The sequence below is a fragment of the Motacilla alba genome, chromosome 17 (assembly GCF_015832195.1).
Source record: "Motacilla alba alba isolate MOTALB_02 chromosome 17, Motacilla_alba_V1.0_pri, whole genome shotgun sequence".
Classification (NCBI taxonomy): Eukaryota; Metazoa; Chordata; class Aves; order Passeriformes; family Motacillidae; genus Motacilla; species Motacilla alba.
In genome coordinates this window covers 7,196,694-7,215,638 of record NC_052032.1, presented here as the reverse complement: position 1 = coordinate 7,215,638, position 18,945 = coordinate 7,196,694, and the positions used below count along the sequence as shown (strand labels likewise).

General features: G+C 46.1%; 1 protein-coding gene across 2 annotated transcripts in view; it reads left to right on the top strand.

The window, feature by feature from the left end:
• The window catches only part of DDX31 (DEAD-box helicase 31), a 43,376-nt gene that overhangs the window by 11,827 nt on the left and 12,604 nt on the right, over window positions 1-18,945 (top strand). Inside the window, exons 15-18 of one of the 2 annotated variants that reach the window (XM_038156265.1) lie at window positions 4,702-4,752; window positions 6,724-6,863; window positions 12,279-12,360; window positions 18,508-18,619. In XM_038156265.1, the coding sequence (XP_038012193.1) occupies window positions 4,702-4,752; window positions 6,724-6,863; window positions 12,279-12,360; window positions 18,508-18,619 (385 nt within the window). Of the gene's footprint in view, window positions 1-4,701; window positions 4,753-6,723; window positions 6,864-12,278; window positions 12,361-15,053; window positions 16,823-18,507; window positions 18,620-18,945 lie in introns of those variants that run through there. The other variant, XM_038156266.1, reaches the window with a different exon arrangement.

Genomic DNA, 18,945 nt, shown 5'->3' with positions numbered 1-18,945 from the left:
ACATATCTTGTTTTTGAAATTCCAATTTAATGGGTTTGGAAAGGAGGTAAATGCTCAATTTTTGACAAAGAGAAAGCAAAACCATTGCAATCACTAGGCTAGCAATTCCTGGCTGAGAAGGTTTGAAGGGAAAATGCAGCCTGTGACAGGAAAAATCTGTCAGGAAAGGAGCAACTGTTGACAAGGTAGGAAGAATTTGGATAAAGAAATCTCGGTGGATGGGATTCCCCTCTTGAGACACTGGAGATGTGTTTTGATTTCCTGCTGTGCCACAGACTCAGTGCAGGTGAACGTGGAATTGGGGTGACCAGGCAAGTAGCCCCGTGTCAGTTGGGCAGCAAGAGTTGTGGGTTTGCTCCTGACCTGTCACAAGTGGGAGGTAATGGTCATAAATGGGAGATTATGTGGAGTAACCTGGATTGCCATGACGAGGGTGGTGTAAGGTAACACATTTATTGTAACCCTCCTCCTCTTCAATCTAAGCTGCTTTGCATTTCCTGCAAGGCAGGGATGCAGCTCCTGCCGGTGCCGGGGACTCGGGCTCAGCTGGCACATGGTCAGCACGTTAAGCACAGTGAGCTGTGTGTCTCGAGTCCAAAATCTCCCTGTGCTTCAACTCCCCATCTGTAAAATGGGGAAAGTAGCACAGTTCCATCTTACAGAGATGTTGGGAGGACAAATGCATTGAAAGCAGGAGGTGGCCTGTTACCACAGTAATGGGGACCATATGGACACCTTAATATAGAGATACACTTTGCACCAGTCCCACATTACAGGTGCCTCCCCAACGCAGATGTCCAAAGGGCAGCCAGGCTCTGTGACCACCTCCTGCCTCTGAGGGCATTGCTTTTTCTGACACTCTTCTTCATATCAGCAAAAAAAAAAAAAAAAGATATTCTGCAGAAAGGCGGTTCTGTTCTTTTCACTGCGAAATCGTGTTCTGTGCCCACAAAATTTGGAAACCTGGCTCACAAAAGAGCAACACAAATAATGTCGCCGTCCTTCCCTTGTCCCTTATGCCATGTTCTCCACCCATCTTTCCGCTCTAGTAAGCAATGGGACCTGCTGTTCCTTTTATTAATTTGCTCTATGTCATATGTATATTAATATAGCCCATAAAATATTTTTGCCAGACAATATAAGCTGGCAGACAAGAAAATAAAGAAGGGCCATGTATCTCAGAGGGTCTCATCCAGATTTATTTCTCTCTCCTTCACTGAAAGTTCTTTGCGGCTTCCTTTGGGATGTGCCTTTTAAACAAGTTCATCTCTTCCAGGGAGGGAGGAAAGATCATTTGGAGATTGTTTGCTGTTTACTCAGTCACGCTAACTCATCTTGCCAGTTTTCTGGCGGCCCCAGCCAAGAGCTTTCGCCTCTGACAGCTTCTGTGCTCTCCCCTTCCTCCTCTGATTACGCAGCCCAATCTGTCACCCTGCCGACGGGGGTCTCTACCCTGCTGATGGCTTTCCACACTCGGCAGTAATGACTTTTGGCAGGCCGGGAAGGCGCGAGAGCTTCTTCCCCAGCTTGGAGAGCCGTTAGGCCCTCTCTGCCTGTTAGCTAAAGCACTTTGTGAGGTTCTTTGGTAAATAAATGAGTCATTTTAATCCAACTGACAGCCTGGCACCTGAGCAAGCTGCCTTCCATCTGTACTTCTAGGCCTCATGTAGGCAGCCAATTGTCAAGCTCAGGGCCTTCAAGACCTCACCATTGAGTGTCTTTCAAAAGCAACTTTAGCAATTTCCTTTGCCCTAATTAGATTGTGTGAGAGGGACTGAGCAAACCAAGGCCCTTGCAAAACTTTTGTGGCCCTGTTGGTTCTCATCTTCTGCAGTGACAGGACTCGCTTTCAGTGTGACCTTTTTGCCCTCCATTCCCTGGCACCCACCCCCTGTACCCCATTTTCTGTACCCCATTCTCTTGAACCCACCCCTGTACCCCCCCAAGCACAAGCCCAGGCTGGTAACATGAATTGTTCAAAGCAGAAATTTCAGCCTTTCTAGCATCCCTCAGGTGGATTGTTCCTTGATCCTGTGCCCTTGTGTGCCTTGCAGTTGGGATCAGGGCAGGAATGTGGTTAAGGCTTCAGGTTATCATTTAAAATGGCACTGGTGTAGGTTTGTTTTTGGTTTTTTGCTCCCATGAGATGGTCACTGAAGAATTAGCCCTTCCATTGCCCATGGAAAGGAGGCAGCAGCAACCTGCTGAGGTGTCATATCCTTGATTTCCCTGTAATTAAGGAATGGTGGTGTGAGGTCACACATGGAAGGGGCAGTGCCATCTGAGGCAGTGGAAAAGAGGGGAGAGTGGTACACTGGAAATCTCTTGGGCTTCTTGAAAGAGTACTGGCAGCAGGTTAGTGCTTCTGCGTGTGGAATAAATGTAAAACTGGATGGTTGCTGTTTGAGCTGTATTCTCTCTCCTGGAAAGGTGACCCACAAATATTTTTCTAAAATTCTGAGAACTTGAAACTCATGGGCCCTGCCAGCAGAGGAAAGCAAATCAACTCAAACTTTTTACCCTAGTCCTACCTTGCTGCTCTCTACCAGGGTCTTTGAGGAAAAGGAGCTTTAGGAGACGCAGGTGGACTGATACTGAGGAATCTTTGAGAGTTTGCAAAACACTCCAATTACCAGTAAATCCCAAGAGACTTGTGAAAGAGAGCCAAGGAAAACCCCAGGAGAATAGCTGCTGCTGCGTGTCTGTAACAACTGAGTGGAGTTGGTGGCACTGTGAGAGCGATCATGAATGCAGGGCTGGTGATGAGAGAAAGCCTTCTCCTAAAATGTTCTCCCTGGCTGTTTATGAGGCTTTTAGTGAACCTTTTCAGCTTGGGCAAATGCACATGAAAATGCTGACTGTGGCAGTGATTTTTCCAAGCTGAGATGTTGAGAAAATTATCTTGGAAGGGTAGGGAAAGAATCTGGGTGGATGAGAGGAATGGCTCCTGCCCGTGCTGTCCACTCCTCCTCATATTAGAGGTGCTCCAGACCACACGGGTGTCTTGGTTGTTGGTTTATTTTGGGGAAACTGCCCTGTGCCAAGGTCAGAGCCCTCTCCTCAGACAGCCTTTCCTCAGCTCCTGGGTGTGAGGAAGAGCACAGTAAGGGAAAAGACCAAAGCCTTGTCAGCTGGAAGAACAGAGCCAGCCAGCTCGGAATCAGCCGTCAGCGCTCCTGTCTGATCGTGCTGCAGAGTTTATAGTCTTGTTATCCTGGTAACTGCTCTACACGCTTCCTGACTCCCCTTGATTTATTTTCTCCAACCTCCTTTAAATGGCTTTTTGTACATCTGTTCATTCTGACTCTGGGAACAAGTCACTCCTTAATGAGCGTGTTGGAGCGCGAGTGTGCATTATTTCGGAGTGGGCGCTGTGGAAAGTGTCTCCTCTTTTACTGCACTTGGAGCCACAAAACAGCCTGCTTAGTGCTTATGGGAAGGCCTTTGCTGCCAAAACATCAGCTTCCCATTCTTTTAACGTGTGTGGGAGTTGCATGAAAACACTTCAGTGGGTGGCTGACACATTTTTAGTACATTAAGCTCCTGCTTACGTCCTTAATATATTCTATTTTGCAAGTAGCTAAAAGATACATGTGTTGCAAAACATTTCCTAACAGAGTTAAATCTGCACACCTGCTCTGCTATTGCGCCTGGTGAATGTAAAATCCAAGGAGTATGTGAGGACATTACTAATGAACAGAAAATCAAGAAGGGAGATTGAAATGTGTTTGCACTCTCTGTTTTGGATAGCATTTAAACTCTCTTTTCTCTCCGAAGGGGGTATGTTTTTGGAGATACCTGGCTGTGGATAACTGAAGGGTCTCATTCAAGTCCTTCTCCAAGTTGATGGGTTTTCTCACCAGCTGGCACATCAGATAACACCTTGACAGCAGCTTCAGACTCCTTTCTTCGTAGCTGCATTTTGTTTCTCCAAATCAAAGCCAGACTGGTGCAAATCTAAGGCATAGCTGAAGTCCCCTCTCCTCAAGCTGTGCTCCAGCTTCCTGCAGATTCTGCTAAATTGTTTATTTGCCTTTTATTTTACGGCCAGATGACCTGCAAGTCATCTGCTCCTCAACTTCAGACCATCACCTAGGAAACAACTAGTTATTTGTAGGTAGAGATCACTGTATCTTTGGACATTCCACCCAAGGCCAGGGATTCTTGACCATTGGCCTTTATGTTTTTTCTCCCTTTTCATCATAAGCAGCCTGGTTTTAGTACTTAGATTTGCTGTGGATAAAGGTGTGCTCAGAACTAGTGCTGCCTTTCAGATGTTTAATTCTGCCTCTCTGTGTTGGGGTAGTAGGTGCTCATGAGCAGCTCTCTTTTCATCAGTGAAACAAACTGAAGAACCAAAGGTATCACTACCATTTACACAGTGGATTCTCTCAGGGGCTGTGGCAAAATGCTGTAATTCAACACCACCATCCTGAAATAGGTGTTTGTGTCTTCCAGGCTTTGGGCCATAGTAGTGGATCGTTTTTGATTGCTTTGCATTTTTGACTGCCAACAATCCAACATTTTAAACCCTCAGTGTTATTTCTGACCTTCAGTCCATCTCTCCCCAAATGAGACACATAAAATTCCTACTTGTATAGCCAGTGGCTTTCAGACATAGTTGCCATCCCTGAAGACTCCTCACTTTGCTGATACCTCCAAAGGATTTTTACTAAAGTGATTTCCTTATTAATTTTAAAGGATGTAGCAGCACGGGGGCTGGACCTGCCTCAAGTGACGTGGATTGTACAGGTGGGTTTGCTCTGTGTGTCTGTGTGTGTTAACTGCAGCCTTGCTCAGATGAAATCCCTTCCCAGTCCAGAACCTTCCTGCAGTTTGCTGGTCTTGGTGCTGACGCCTGCAGGTGTGGGAGACCCACAAGTTCCTGACTGCAGCACTGGGACTCTGGGTTTTGCCAGGATAAACCATTGCTAGGATAGCCTTGGTCTGTTTTTCTCTTTAATAACTGATGTTACCAGAGTTTCCCCTGGCTGGAGATGAAGCACCCTCAATTTCCTCACCCAGGAAGCCAAATTTTGTGAAATCCTGACCATCTCTTGCAGTTCTGTTCCTGTTTTCCTGAGCTTGCTGGGGAGGCAGTTCCATGAGGAGTTTGAGTTCATTCCTAATGTTAAACATTGAGTAGCCCAGTAGTGTCAGTGCAGTGACCTGAGAGTTCTGAGTAAGGCTTGGCTGGGTTGGGGCTGAGTAGCTGCAGGCATCCAACTTCCAGCAGAACTGCATGGTTCAGATTTTCCATGAAGAAAACAAGCCCAACAAAACCCCACACTGCTGCACTGCTGTTGACAGAAATACAGTCCTAGGGAAAAAAAAAATAGAAACAAAGGAAGATGGATTGAACCTTAAAAATAGCAGCCTGTCGTTTCAAAGAGGAGGCTGAGAGCATGAGACAGATTTCATTTCTATAAAAGATTTATAATTAAAAAAAGGTTAGTTGAATGGAGGAAAAACTGATCCAGAGATTCACATGTATCAAGCGACACCTGGGTAAAAGGAACAGGGCACAGAGCCTCAACAAAGCTTTTTAATTTCTACCTCATCCCTTCAGGTAACAAATTTGATTTGATTTTTGTGTTTTTTAAAAAAAAGAATGATATTGTAGCAGCCAGCTAGTCGATGAAGGCTGTGGAAGTGAAGTCTTTAATTCCCAGATCTGTATATTAATATAATTTAACCAAAGATATAGTTGCCAGTGTTAGAACGCAGTGCAAATTACCTAAAGCCCTGGGAGACTTCTGTGTGTCCAGAAGGCGAAATCTCAGCTGTCCTGAGAGCTGTGTCCAAGAGCAAGGACCTGCAGGGAGCAATTAGATTGCTCACAGCATCTTACTCACACCTCTAGCCAGTAGAAACTTTGCCAGAGGGCACAGGTATAAACACTAGAGTGGGCTTTGGTTGTTGGGTTTTTTCCAGTTAAACTGCTGAGGGCTCATTTCTGAGCAGTATCTCTGTGCTTGTTCATTTTTTCCAGGAAAGAGAGGAAGGAGGGGGGGGGAAAGAATAGGGAGAGGTTAAAGGGAGGGAAATGTGTTACCCTTTATCAGATCTTGCAAATGGCTGGGCAGTTTTGATTCCCAGTGAGGTAAATGAGAGGCAGTGCTAAATTTGGGGGGTCTTGAAGGAACATTTTCATGGTGCCTGGTAGTTGGACAGGGAAGGACAGTTGCTACCTGTATCATGGACTGCTGAAAGCAATCCCTCCTCTCTCTTAGATTTATTCTACCCTGTAACCAGCTATGATTTGCTTTAATCCAAACAAAGCAATTTAGCCCAACTCCAAATTGGCATCAGGTGTTTTTTGTTTTGTGGTTTTTCTCCCAAATGCAGAGCAGGCAGCTCCCTGCTCCACGTGGGCAGCCCTGGGCGCTCTTTGGTGTGAGATTTGATTAGATTTGATTTTTTTTTTTTAGGGGAAGCGAACAGGTTTCTGTATAGAAATAAAATGTAAAAGGCAGAGAGAGACACTGAGATGGGGAAAACTGTCCTATTATCTGAAAGTTGGCCAACATGTCACATCCACATGTCAAAAAACCGCCGCGGCTGAGGGGCTGAGTGATGGTTCCGGGGATGAGGCGTGTTACAAACAGCCCAATTCCTCGGGAGGTGCAGCGTGTGGGGTGTGCCTTTTGTTCCAGGTGAGCGGGCTGGGTGTGTGGTTTCTAATTAACATCCCGTTAATTGCTCTTTCCCCCCTTCTTGAAGTACAACGCTCCGGCTTCACCTGCGGAATACATCCACCGGATCGGGAGGACGGCGCGCATCGGCTGCCGCGGGAGCAGCCTGCTCGTGCTGGCGCCTTCGGAGGCAGAATATGTCAGCTTGCTGGCTTCTCACAAGATTAAGTGAGTCAGAAACGCCAACAAAAGTTTCAGCTCATCCTTGCTAATTAACCTTCCGTGGCACTTGCAGCGGGACTGTGCCTCGTGCAGGTTTTAATAAGAATTTATTAATTCTCGTGATCCAGGCCTGGCCCCAGACTAGCAAAAGGAGAAGAGGGAAGTGTGTGAAAATCATCAGCCTGACAGGCTGTTCATGAGTGAGTGTGTGTGGTGAGGGGCAGGGATAGTCGGAGATCCTTTGCTCTCCGTTGTTTTCTCTCTGGCCCTGGGTTCAAATCGTGACTATGTGGAGATCACAAGTCAAACGAGCCTGTCAGATGGTCCCTGGCCCTCTGCCTGCATGGCACCATATTGCCAGAGACTGCTGGCCCTCTGGGAGAGATCTGGGGGAGAAATTGCTGGGGAGCTGTGGGTCATATCTGCAGTTAGTTGACCAAGATGTGTTGTTTTAAGCGGCTCGTGACAGGAACAAGAGAGGCTTTGGCAAGTGGTGAGAGCCCAGTGTGGTCCTGGAAGGCAAAAAGGGAGGGTGGACTCTGCAGACCCAAAGTGGAGTGTGCTTCCAAGCCTACCTGGCTCTGGCTTGGACTTGGGAGTAGCAGCAAGGAGAGCAAGCCAGGCTCAGTAAGAACCAGCCCAGTGTGCAGTCGGGTACCTGATGGCTGACACACGATGAGATTTTAGTCCAGCTCTGCTTGCACAATGGTCCTTTTGTAGAGAAAACCCACAACTGGCTGCTCAGCATCACTAGGCAGGATCTCCAGCCTCCTCAGCAGCCAGCTGGGTGTTTGTGCCTCCCCTTGCTCCCTGCTCTGCTGTCTCTCAGCGTTTGAGAACATCAGCAAAGTCCCTTCAGTGTTGTAGCAGTGTTGATGGAGCCCTGTAAACTCATGCACAAATTAGTTCCCTTTTATTTCTTGTCTTTCTGTCGGGTGGAGCTGCTTGGAATCGAATTTGGTTTTGCATCCTTGAAACAAACAAATGTTGGCAGTAAATACAGGCTTATTCTAGGCTGTGAGCCATTTAGTGGTCTAACAAAGAGCCATCCATCATCCCAGGTAACTATCTATTAAGCAGACACCAGCAAGACATGGAAGGCTAAGCTGACAGGGTTTTTTTTCATGTAACAAACAGCACTGACATTTAAAGGTGAAATCCCACATAATTGTGAATTTTTAACTCCAAGTAGAAAGTTCTATTTTTCTATATAATAATATTTTGGTAGTGTTAGAGGAAGGAGAGGGAAATTTCCTTCCTTTTTATTTTAAATGTTTATGCTTTTATCCAGTGTTGTTGTTTTTTAACAAGTTTAGGGAAGTGTCACTCGGGCTGGTAATTACATCTGCTAAGGAGACCTGTTGTTGAGCTGGCCATGGTCTTCAGGAATCTTGAAGACTCTGAATAAGCAGGGGGAGATTTATGTGAATTTATTTCTCCTTCGCTTTTCAGAGCCAGACAGCTCTGGGGATTGCCTTTTCTTGTTTTGCTTGTTTGTTTTATGTTCTGCAGATGAAGGGCTTGCCAGAAAGGAGTGTAATTTGCCTTCCTTGACCCCCATCCTCAGAGGGAAGGCAGCGAGCGCCTGACGGGCACGGAGCGATCCGGCCTCTCTGCTCTTCCCACACTGGATGAGGAGAAGGGCCACTGGGATAGAGCGGGGAGCTGATGAATTACTGAGAAGATGCAGGAAGGCAGCTTGAAGCTCAAGGCAGCGAGTGCCATCAGCACAAATTGCCGTTACCCTTCATAAACAGAGCATTATGGTGATAATCCTGACAATTTAATTCAGTGTGAGGGCGAAAGACAGCGTGTGTTGGACTGTCACCGAGCCTCTTAAGCACTGCTCATTTCTGTTCCTTTACCCTAAGTCTTTGTAGCTTTTGACTTGGTCTGCACAAGTTACTGGAGTTTGCTTTTTTTTTTTTTGTTTCCCATTCTTAGCTTAATTTTTAAATCTTTCAGGTTTTTGTTGAGGATGACTGGGTGTTGTGAATTTTTTTTAAATTTGTTGGGGTTTTTTTTTTTTCCCTTTTTTAAATGAAGTTCCCGCTGGGTTTATTGAAATGTAAATACTTCATAAAATATGTATTTTGAAGAAGACAAAGCATGAGATGTGTCCCCGCAGCCTTCAGCTGGTGTAAATGAGCAGTGCTCTGCTGGTTTACAGGGGATGAGGATCTGACCCAGAGTTTTTTCCTAAACCCCTCCACCCACCCCAGCATGCATGGGAGTAAGTCCAGGAATGTTGAGAGTCGGAAGTAATGAGAGCAGACGTGGCTTTGTTCCTGGATGAAAATCCACTTCGGAATTAGAGATGACTGCCTTTGAAATTGGAAATCGCTTGCAATTAATTTTCACCGGTACCTGAAGCCTCTCCTTGGCTTCCAGTGTGGAAAAGCAGCATCAGCCTTTGCCAAAACGATCTCACTTTGGCTCTGCGGAGATCACTAATTCCTGTTGGGGCTCAGCAAAGCTGCCTCCTCTCTCTGCAACTTTCAGGTTGGGCTTTCAGGCTGGAAGTTGTGGCTGCTCTGCCCAGCTGTAAATGTGGATGTGCAGGCACGTGCACACTCATGTTTTCTCTCCATTCCCTCTTGGAAAAAAAAAAAAAAGGATAGACTCCAAAATGTTCTGTCTCAGCTCCAAGCAAAACTAACAGATTTCCCTTCAAAGGGAGGAGGCAACAAGCAGAAGAAATGCGAGGTTTTTGTTGTGTTTTTTTTATCCTTTATGTCTCTCCTAGCCCCTTCAGCTGCAATCTCGCAGCGCCTGCCTCGACAGCTATCAGATAATTTCTTTATCTGCTAACGGCAGCCTAACTAATTTATAAAGGAGGAGGCATCACCGTGAAGGCACGTTTCCCTCCCTGCTCCAGTGTTTCCCTCCCTGCTCCAGTGTTTCCCTCCCTGCTCCCGTGTTTCCCTCCCTGCTCGGGGGTTGTGCTGTTGCCCCTCCCGGCTCCCTCCCTGCTCCCTGCTGTGAGCCCAGTTCAGGGATCTGTTGCTGGCGACACGCCAGGGGAGGGGAGGACCCGAGAGGGGGTGACAACTCCGACAAATCAATGTCAAAGGTTTGACATTTTCATTCATAGCCGTGTCAAAGCAACCTTTGCAGGGGGAAGGGGGAGGTCTGCTTTCCTCTTGCTTAAGTGGTTACCATTTATGTTTTAATTTGCTGTTATACTTTTCAGAACCAGGCAGAGGAACCCTCGGTTGTCATTTTATGCTCCATTTCCCTTTCTCCCCCATCACTCCCCTGCCTGTCTCTGCATCCTCTGTGAAGGAATCTGTGCATGGGGTGGCCCAGCTGCACATGGGGGGGCTGCTCTCCCTTCTAGGGTGTCCTATGGCCGCTCTGGCCCATCTCTTCCAGGCTGGATGGCTGTTCCTCTGCACCTTCTTCTTTCCTTGTGCTGGGATGCTGAGCTGGCTGAGGTTGAAAAGGCAGGTTGCAAAAGTAAAGGTGTTTGTTGCTTTAGCTGGGAAGGATGGGGAGCAGGTGAGGATGACAATATCCTGTCGAACACTGTGGCAGAAATTCATCCATTCCTGCTAGCCAGGTGTTAGAGAGCTTGGAGTGAAATGAAGAAGGTATCTTTGTTGTTATAATTTCTTTCTGTGCTTTACAAATTGAAGAATAGCAGCAATGCTTCCTTCCAGAAACCACAGGCAGCTTTCTGACCAGCTGAGATTCAGGAATCTGAGAACTGTTGGACCCCAAAGATTTCTCTCTTCCTTAGATTGGTTTAATCCCAAGTGAACTCCTTGGCTTCTTTCCTAGAAATGACCTTTGCCCATTACTCAAAATTTGGGCCCACAGACATCAGCTTTTATGGTCTGAGTAATTCCCTTGGAAAGGGAACCCAGTTTGGATGCAGCTGTAATATTAATGGCCTGGAGCTGCACAGCTGTTCCTGTGCTGTCACCTGGGGTGTGTGTGCCCCTTAAGACAGTATTAAGGAGGACAAAGAATTTCTAGTGTCCTGTAAATACCCCTTTAAGCAGGACTGCTCACTTGGAAATGAAGCAGGTTTCTAAACATTTCCATATCTGGGCCATAGCAGGACCCAGCAGTGTCTTGCAAGCAGGACTGGAGAATAAATCATCTGGTTGAGCCTACAGGAGGAATGTGAGTCGACAGAATGAAAATAAATGCCCAGTGTGAAGCCTGGCTAGGACAGCTGAATGAGTCTCCTGTATTTAAAAAAAAAATGCTGTGGAGTCCCTAATGGGCTGGGCTTTGGCTTTGCACTTCAGATGAGAGGGGAGCTGAGTTCTCAGAGCAGGAGAGGAAATCAAACTGTGTGTCTGGTGTCAGAGGGGGTTTTGAGGCTATAAATGAATTGGAGGGTGAGTTTGTCCATTGGGAAGTGCCTCTGAGCTTTGACCTGAGCGAGGTAGCAAGGAGCTGGAGTCACACAGGATCCTTGGGAAAGAAAGAAATGTGACCAGAGGGGAGGAAGCTGCAGGGGAATCGGCTGATGGGAAAAGTTCCTCGGGGTTTTGTTGTTACCCTCTGAGCTTGAGTGACTGTGAGAGGAAGGAGCCGTGTCTTTGCACAGCTTTAGTTTCAGCTCTTTGGTGTTGTGAGCATGGTCATTAACACAGGTGGAAACAAATGTGTGCAAACATGAAAGTACCATCCTTTGAGTGAGGGTTGAGCACTGTGTCTCATTCCAGAGACTCTGGGAGCTAAACTGAGGGAGACAAGATGTGGCAGGAGTAGCAAACAAAGTGGAGCAGGTGTTTCCAGCCTGTGGGTGCCTCAGTCAGTCTCTTTCTCACAGTTACACAACCAACCTGCTCCTGCCCATGTCATTGAGTGAAAAAAGAAATGTTGGACAACCCCTAGGTTCAAGGTAGAGGTTGCAGATCATATTTATAGTTACAAAACAAATTTACAAGAAGCATTAATGTTATGAGCTGCTTGAGCTCTTTCTTGAGTTTCTTTTGGTGAAAAGACTAACCAGGTGCTTCCCAATTGTCCTGATGCTTCTCAGTGCAAGGAAAGAAAAATTATGAAAATAATGGAAGTGTAATCCAATTTATTTCTTTAATCAGTTCCTCTTGGTTGAGAGCCAAGGAGCCTTCCAGTGAATGGAAAGTCCACCCTCAGTTATTTTGATGCTCTGCTAGAATTGGAGTGTGTGTGTGTGTGTTGTTGACTCAAAACAGTGACAAAACTGTGGGTGAAACTGTGTCTCCGTGCCACTGAAAGCAGGGGTTTGGATTTTACAGTAGTTCCACTTCCAGGGGTGATGAGGGAGTGTGTGGGCTAAGACCTTGTGTATTTCAGGAATGAATTCTCAAGACGAACTGTGAATCTCAATTGTTTTGCTCTCCATTACCACTCTGTGGCTCATTCCACGCTGTGTTCCAAAGCAGGAGAAACAGCAATTTTTTGTCTTTGTTGCCTCAGTGTTTCAGAGCTGAAGATGGAGAAGGTGTTAGCCAGCCTGATGAAAGATGATCGCTTCAAGCTGCACAGACCAGGAAGCAAGGTGAGTTACTCTGCTGCTTTGGAATTGCTCCAGTTTTCACCTGCCAGTCCAACACCACAAGTTGCCTGCCTCAGTGTCAGTCTTTACATCCATGATGTCACACAGTGTAAATAATTATAGAACTACCTCATATCACAATTTTTCAGTCTTTTGTTGTTCCCAGAAAGCAGTTTGCTAACTCTTCAGCAAATATCTTTGTAACAGGCAGGGAAGGTTTCTGGATGCAAAAGCTCTGTGTTTTTTCCCTCACAATGTTCCTGTTTTTCCTGTGTTTCTTCACTAAAATACTGTTGGAGATGACAAATGGCTCTCAACTTCTCTGAAGAAACGAGGAAAATGCATTTGGTGATGCGTTACATCAGGGTTTTTTATCATCTGTATTTACTTGGAGCCTAAAACAAAGCTCCCTGGGTTGACAGGCACCTTTTTATTGACTTGGGCAAGCTTTGGGTCTGCCTTCAAGTTGCTAATTCACAGAATTCACTCATTTGCAATTGATGTCTCGGGCGTTGCTGCGCTCTGGCAAATTAAACCCTGCAAGAACCTGCATTTTGAATGGAAGTCAAGAATGTGTCAAGCATGATGCAGCACACACTCTTTTTCCCCTCTTGTTGCTGTTTTGCCTGCCTGTGCTTTTGTTACCCCGTGTGTGAGGCGCCTCGTTCCCGGTGCTGGCTGCCGGAGCCGTGGTGTTCCTGCTAAACACGGCCTGGGAAGGATGTTCAGTGCTCCTGCACCTCACACACAGCCAGGTCTGAGCTCAGCTGAGATGCAGCTCTGTTTAAAGCTCTCTCCCTCCGCTGGTTTTGGCTGAAATCAGCCTGTAATGCCTGTGTTTTAAATGGCTGGATCATGCCTAGGACGTCGCCTCGTAACAAAGTTCAGTCGTGCTTTGTTAGTGCAGAAATTATTTTAAATAGTTCCATGTATAAATACTTTCCTTTTGTCCCAAATGTGCTTATAGGGAGAGTGATTTCAGATTTGAAGACTTTTTCGACAATTCCATTTATGCAGAAGTTGTACTTTAAATTTGTTACTGACAGGGGAGAGAATACACACTGTTGCAGATGTGGGGACAAATGTTATTTCATGGGAAGTGGGCAAAAAAAAAAGAACATGTTTTGTTCCAGGAAATTTCAATTTAAGTTTTGAAAAGCAGCAGGAGAAAATCCCTTTTTAGCAACAAAAATCTAACCAAGCCTGTTTGGTATTTCTACCGTGCTTCCAATTTGTCAAATGCTCTACACATTTAAGCACAGAATTTTTTTAAATACACATCTTTTGGGTTTCTTCCTTTTCTTTCCAAAAAGCTCTAAGCCCAGCCCCTCTTTGAAAGGAGCAGTTGCTGGTTTGGGCAGGCCCTGCCATGCCAGGTGCTGCATGCTGGAGCTTGCACAGAAGGACTTGGTTGCTTTTGCTGTCAAAGGTGGGATTAAATTCCTCTTTTCCCTCTGACATCAAAGCGAGTGGGATTTTGCTGTTGTCTTCACTGGAGCTGAGATCCATCCACTGTGGTTGTAGGATGGTTTTAATCTCTCTCAGGAACGTAGAAATACAGAATAACCAGTTTTTATGTGACTCAATCTGAAGGAACTGGGATTTAAGAATAGAGTTTCTCTTCATGGGAAAAAACTCTTGTATCATTTAATGGGGATGGAATTACAGCAGTTCTGTCAATATGAAACAGACTCCTTCAGGAATGACTTGAAAAATATATTAATGCAATCAAGGACTTGTTGTGTTTGCTAGCTCCATGTTTATATTGCCATGGAGGCTCTGAGTGGTCAGCTCAGAAGCTGCAGGGGCATTTCCCAATTTCCAGAAGGGTTAATCTCTATTAAATTCCCTGGATTTGCCACATGGACAGTACAGTAAGCGGGACGGGGGGGATTGAGGAGGTGTCAGGAGGAGCTGAACCTGATCCTGTTGGGATGTTGCCATTGGAGGGAGGTTCAGCTCTGCTCTCACTCTCCGTGCTCTGAGTCATGTATATATTATAGTCCTGCACACAGGAACCTCATTATGATGCTCTTCAGTTCTCATTGCCTCAACTCAAGTCCATTATAAGTACCACGTTGGAACATGTATTTTTTTGGGCTTCTGTGTGCAGCCAGGGAGCAAGCTGAAGTGCCTGTAAAATGTATATTTTATATTTAGGTATATGAAATATATATGTGGCTATGTCTGGGCGTGTGAGTGTTCACCTGCCTACAAAGAGAATAAATTTGATCTTTCAACTTTTATGGAGGGGGGCAAGGGGGACTTGGTGAGTTCTAGAGAAGGTGTGTGGAGGTTAGTAAAAAGTTGTTATTAAAACAAAATCCTTCATTTTGTTTTGAAGTATAATGGAAGCAGGAGATGTTACAGCCAGGTTTTTTGGTGGATTTCCCCATCTTTCTTTTTTTTTTTCCTGTTTTAAGAATGAACTTTTCTACCTCAGTCTAGTCTTACTGTGTTTCAATTTTTTTTTCCCCATTATCATGTTCTCTTAATGAAATCAGAAGTTTTCAGTACTTATCCCAACCTCTCAAACCTAAAACCTGCCATCTCCATCACTGGAAGTTTCCTTCTTCTGGCAGAAATCCATGCATCTTTTCCTGGTGGAGTTGGCATTTTTGGGAGTTACCTTGATGTTTCAAACTGGTTAAGTAACATTGCACTTTGACTTTTTTCTCTTGCATTTCTTCTTTTAGCTTATAAATAATGTTATTGTCCACACTCATTGTGCCAGTGGTTTGGGATCTGCCAGAACAGGATTTTAAGGAATCACAAGGCAGAAAAAGTTCTCCTATCCCACCGTTTCTCCATGATGGCAACAGTGCTGCTTGTTTAACAGAGGGATGGGGATGCAGATCAAGCAAACCTCTGGGGTAGGCTTTTATCTTTGGGGTCTTGGAAAAATGTGTAAGGTCTCAAATTAATTGTCCTGCTCATCCAAACCAGGATTAAAGCTTGCCTGTGTGAGTAAAGCACATGGAATGGCTTCCATGCCCTTCCAGTAGCACTGATTTATTTGATCTGTCCAGACACTCAGTCATGGGCAGGTTTTATTTTCACAGTTTGCCTCTGAGTCAGTTTTAAATTTAGATTTTTTTATTATTATTATTATTGGGGTGGGGTTTTTTTGTTTTTTAGCTGAACCTCCCTGGAAGACAGGAATCAAACACAGGGTTTTTTTCATGCCCATTAGGGTGCAATTTTAAAATGAGTTCTGTCTCAAGGGTCTGAAGGGGATAAAAGACAAAGTGGAGATGGGAGGAGGGGAGAAGCTGTTTTCCAGGGACATTATGTTTCCTGCCGTTTGCTTTTTTTCTTTTTTTATTTATATCTCTTCCACTGACCTCACACTTTGGAAATTATGCACCTAGCTTTTTATCCCTCATTTTTGTCTTACTTTTTTTTTTTTTTTTTATTTTCCCCCAGCACCAGGAAGAAGAGATGCCTCATTTTGAAACCTAAAGGGGGGAATAAGAAAAGTCCTTTGTAATATATTGCCATATTATCACTAAATCCCCTGACAGTTGTGACACAGAAGCAAGTCACCTGTCACTTAAGCTTGAGGTCTCTTTAATTTTCTCCTGGAATTCGCACCAGGCTGTCTTTAATTTGAGGCCTTTATTGGAATTCTGAAACCTTTCTGCCTCCCTGGTGCTCAGATCTATTCTGAGTGCTGTTACAGAATGTATACAATAACCAACACAGGGATTCAGAGGGGGCTGAAGCACTGTTTATTTAACACTCTGGAGGGATTTTCGTGCTTATTCGGTCCTGGCTACCCAGCTTTCAATATCGCTTTGACAACCGTTATGCCCTTCTCATTAATTTTAAACAGTTAAAACACAGGAAAAAGAGAAAAAGTTTTCATTATTAAAGTGCTTTACTTTTTAATAACAGAGGATTCTGTCCGCCAGGGGAAAGGGCAAACCTCACTAATTTCACATTCATATTAAAAAGCGCTGGGAAGGTGACACTTGGTGCTGCCAGGAGGCTTAACAAAAGGAAAGTGCTGGGGGCCGGGAGGAGCAGGCGGGGCCACAAAGTTTTGTGTTTCACGTCGGGTGGAAAGTTGGTGGTGTCAACAAGGAGCGGCCGCTTCGGGCTGGCAGCTGCACTTGGGGGTCACTGAAGCTCTGCAGAGGTCCTGGGCTGGGGCTGGTCTCAGCTTCACACCTGAAGGCAAAGGAACCTGTGAAAGGAGTGTCCAGAGGAGCTGAGGAAGGGTCCAGAGAGTGAATTATGTGAGGAGCAGCTGAGGGAACTGGAGGAAAAGAGGTTCAGGGAGGAGAACTCACAGACAGGAGGGTGCAGCCAGGTGGGGGTCAGGACCTGCTTCCAGGGAACAAGGACAGGAGGAGAGGACGCAGCCTCAAGCTGTGCCAGGAGAGGTTCAGGTAGAACATCAGGAAGAATTTCTTCACTGCAAGGATGGTCAAGCATTGGAATGGGCTGCCCAGGAACGTGGTGGAGTCCCCATTCCTGGAGGGGTTCAGGAAAAACTGGATGTGGCACTCAGTGCCATGGTTTGGTTGACAAGGTGGTGATCAGTCCAAGTTTGGACTTGATGATCTTGGAGGTCTTTTCTGACCTAAATGATGCTGTGATTCTGTGAGATGGGTCATGAGCCTTTCTTGAGGGGATTGGGAGACAGCAGAGACCAGAAATGTGGGAGAGTTAATGAGTTCAAACAGCCAGGCTGTCCTTGGAGGGGCAGGTGGACAGTCAGTCCAGGCAGTGAGTGAGCAGGAGCTGCAGCCCCAGGTGTGTTTGCTTTGCTGAGGAATTACCTGGAATTCTGGAAGCTGTGGAATCCTGAGTTTCAGAGGGGGCTCAGTGCAGGGCATTTAAACTGCATTTGAGGTCTGTCTCTGAGCACATTTGCAGTTGGGTACAGAGTGGCACATCTGGGACAGGAGAGCATTTTGTGTCAGGTGCTGGCAGCCCCCAGGGTCCCTGGGGTTTGTTTGTGGTGCCGGTGGGATGTGGCTGCTCTGGCCTGGCAGCAGTGCAGAGGAAAGAGGGGTTTGCAGCATTAGCATGCAGATCTGCCAGAGGAGCAGCAGGATTGCTGCCTTGGCACAGGGCTCCTCCAGGATCCCAGGAGCTGGCTGTTTGTATTCAGTCAGCCCTGCTGGGGTGAGGGGTCTGACCACTACCAAGTTGCTGCCTTGGATCTGGCACTCTCACACTTGGATGCTGGTTCCTGTCTTGAGTCACACTGGAGAGCTGTGGCCCTTTCCTGGGAGAGGTGACATCCGTGGATGCTTGGCTTTGCACTTTGCTGTCAGCTTTCCATCAAAAATTTTGCTTGTTTTCCTGGTGCACATTTCCTTTCTCTGCCTGGATCCCTCAGAGAGGCAGAGAGCCTCTCTTCTCCTCCCAGTAACAGCTTGCTCCCAGGAATGTTTGTTTTCCATTTCCTGAAGTGCATCCTGCAGTGTGATCCCAGGAAAGCTGGAACACGTGCAAAATTGCCCTTTTGGCCTGAGGAAGTTTATTCTGTCGTGCCTTTGGTGCAAGGGGCTTGTCCTGCTCTAGAGGAGCCAAGTGATGGCAGTTCCAGTCCAATGTGATGTGTTGGCAGTCAGGAAACTTCATGTAGAAATCCGTGCTGGAATTGGTGAGAAGTTCATTTGGTTGCCTTTGTTCACAGCTGCTGAATTTGTCTCTTCTCTGGAGCTTGGGGGTGATTGTGGATCTCGTGGTCTCCTGCCCTGGGTGTTTTGGGGAAGTGCACAGGGGAGCTTGCAGCATCGCTCTGAAACTGTTAGTGTAGGGTCTGGGGGGAGTTATTCCAAATAATCCCAATGGAAGCTAGCAGTGGGATCTGGCCTGTTGTACCTGGAAGCAAAAAAAAAAAAAAAAAAAGGGAAGGGAAGAGAAAAACAAGGGGAAAAGATACGTGATAGATGTTAGAAAACACAAAATTAAAACTGATTTGTTCTCCCCACCACACGGCGCTCACTGGCTGCTCTGACTTTAACATCTTTATCTGGATTTTTTTTTCCTCTAGTAATATTGAGAGGATTACCTTTGTTGGCCCCTGGGTAGTTGCTGTGTGATTTTACTGTTATTAAATCTATTGTAAACTGCTTCATTATTCCTGACTCAAATTCTCTCTTTCCTCTAATCCTCCTGCCTCCCTGGTAGAAATCCTGTGGCAAGAACCCTCAGGAAGTCCGGGAGAGAGCCACAGTCCTGCAGACAAAATTTGAAAATCTCGTCCACTCCAGCGAGGGGACTGTCCAGTGGGCAAAGAAAGGTCAGTGAGTTTCCTTCCATTTATCCCACAAGGGCTCAGAGGAGCTGCCAAGGTTTTCTTCTGGGGCACAGCGTCAGGGAAAAGGCCTGGAAGAAACATTTTGGGGCCGCTGGGCTCTGCAGGGGGCTGAGGCAGACTCAGAAGGCTTTGTGGTGATATTAAATGTTAATTTCTGCCGTTCCCATATCACGTGCAAATGAGATTTAGTCTTGGCTTTCAGTGGGATTCACATCCAAGGGCTTTGACCCAATCACAGGAGCGAGTGGGTTGTGTGTGTTGTGCTGGGAAGGGGATGGGTGACTTCCTCCACCTCATCCTGCTGCAAT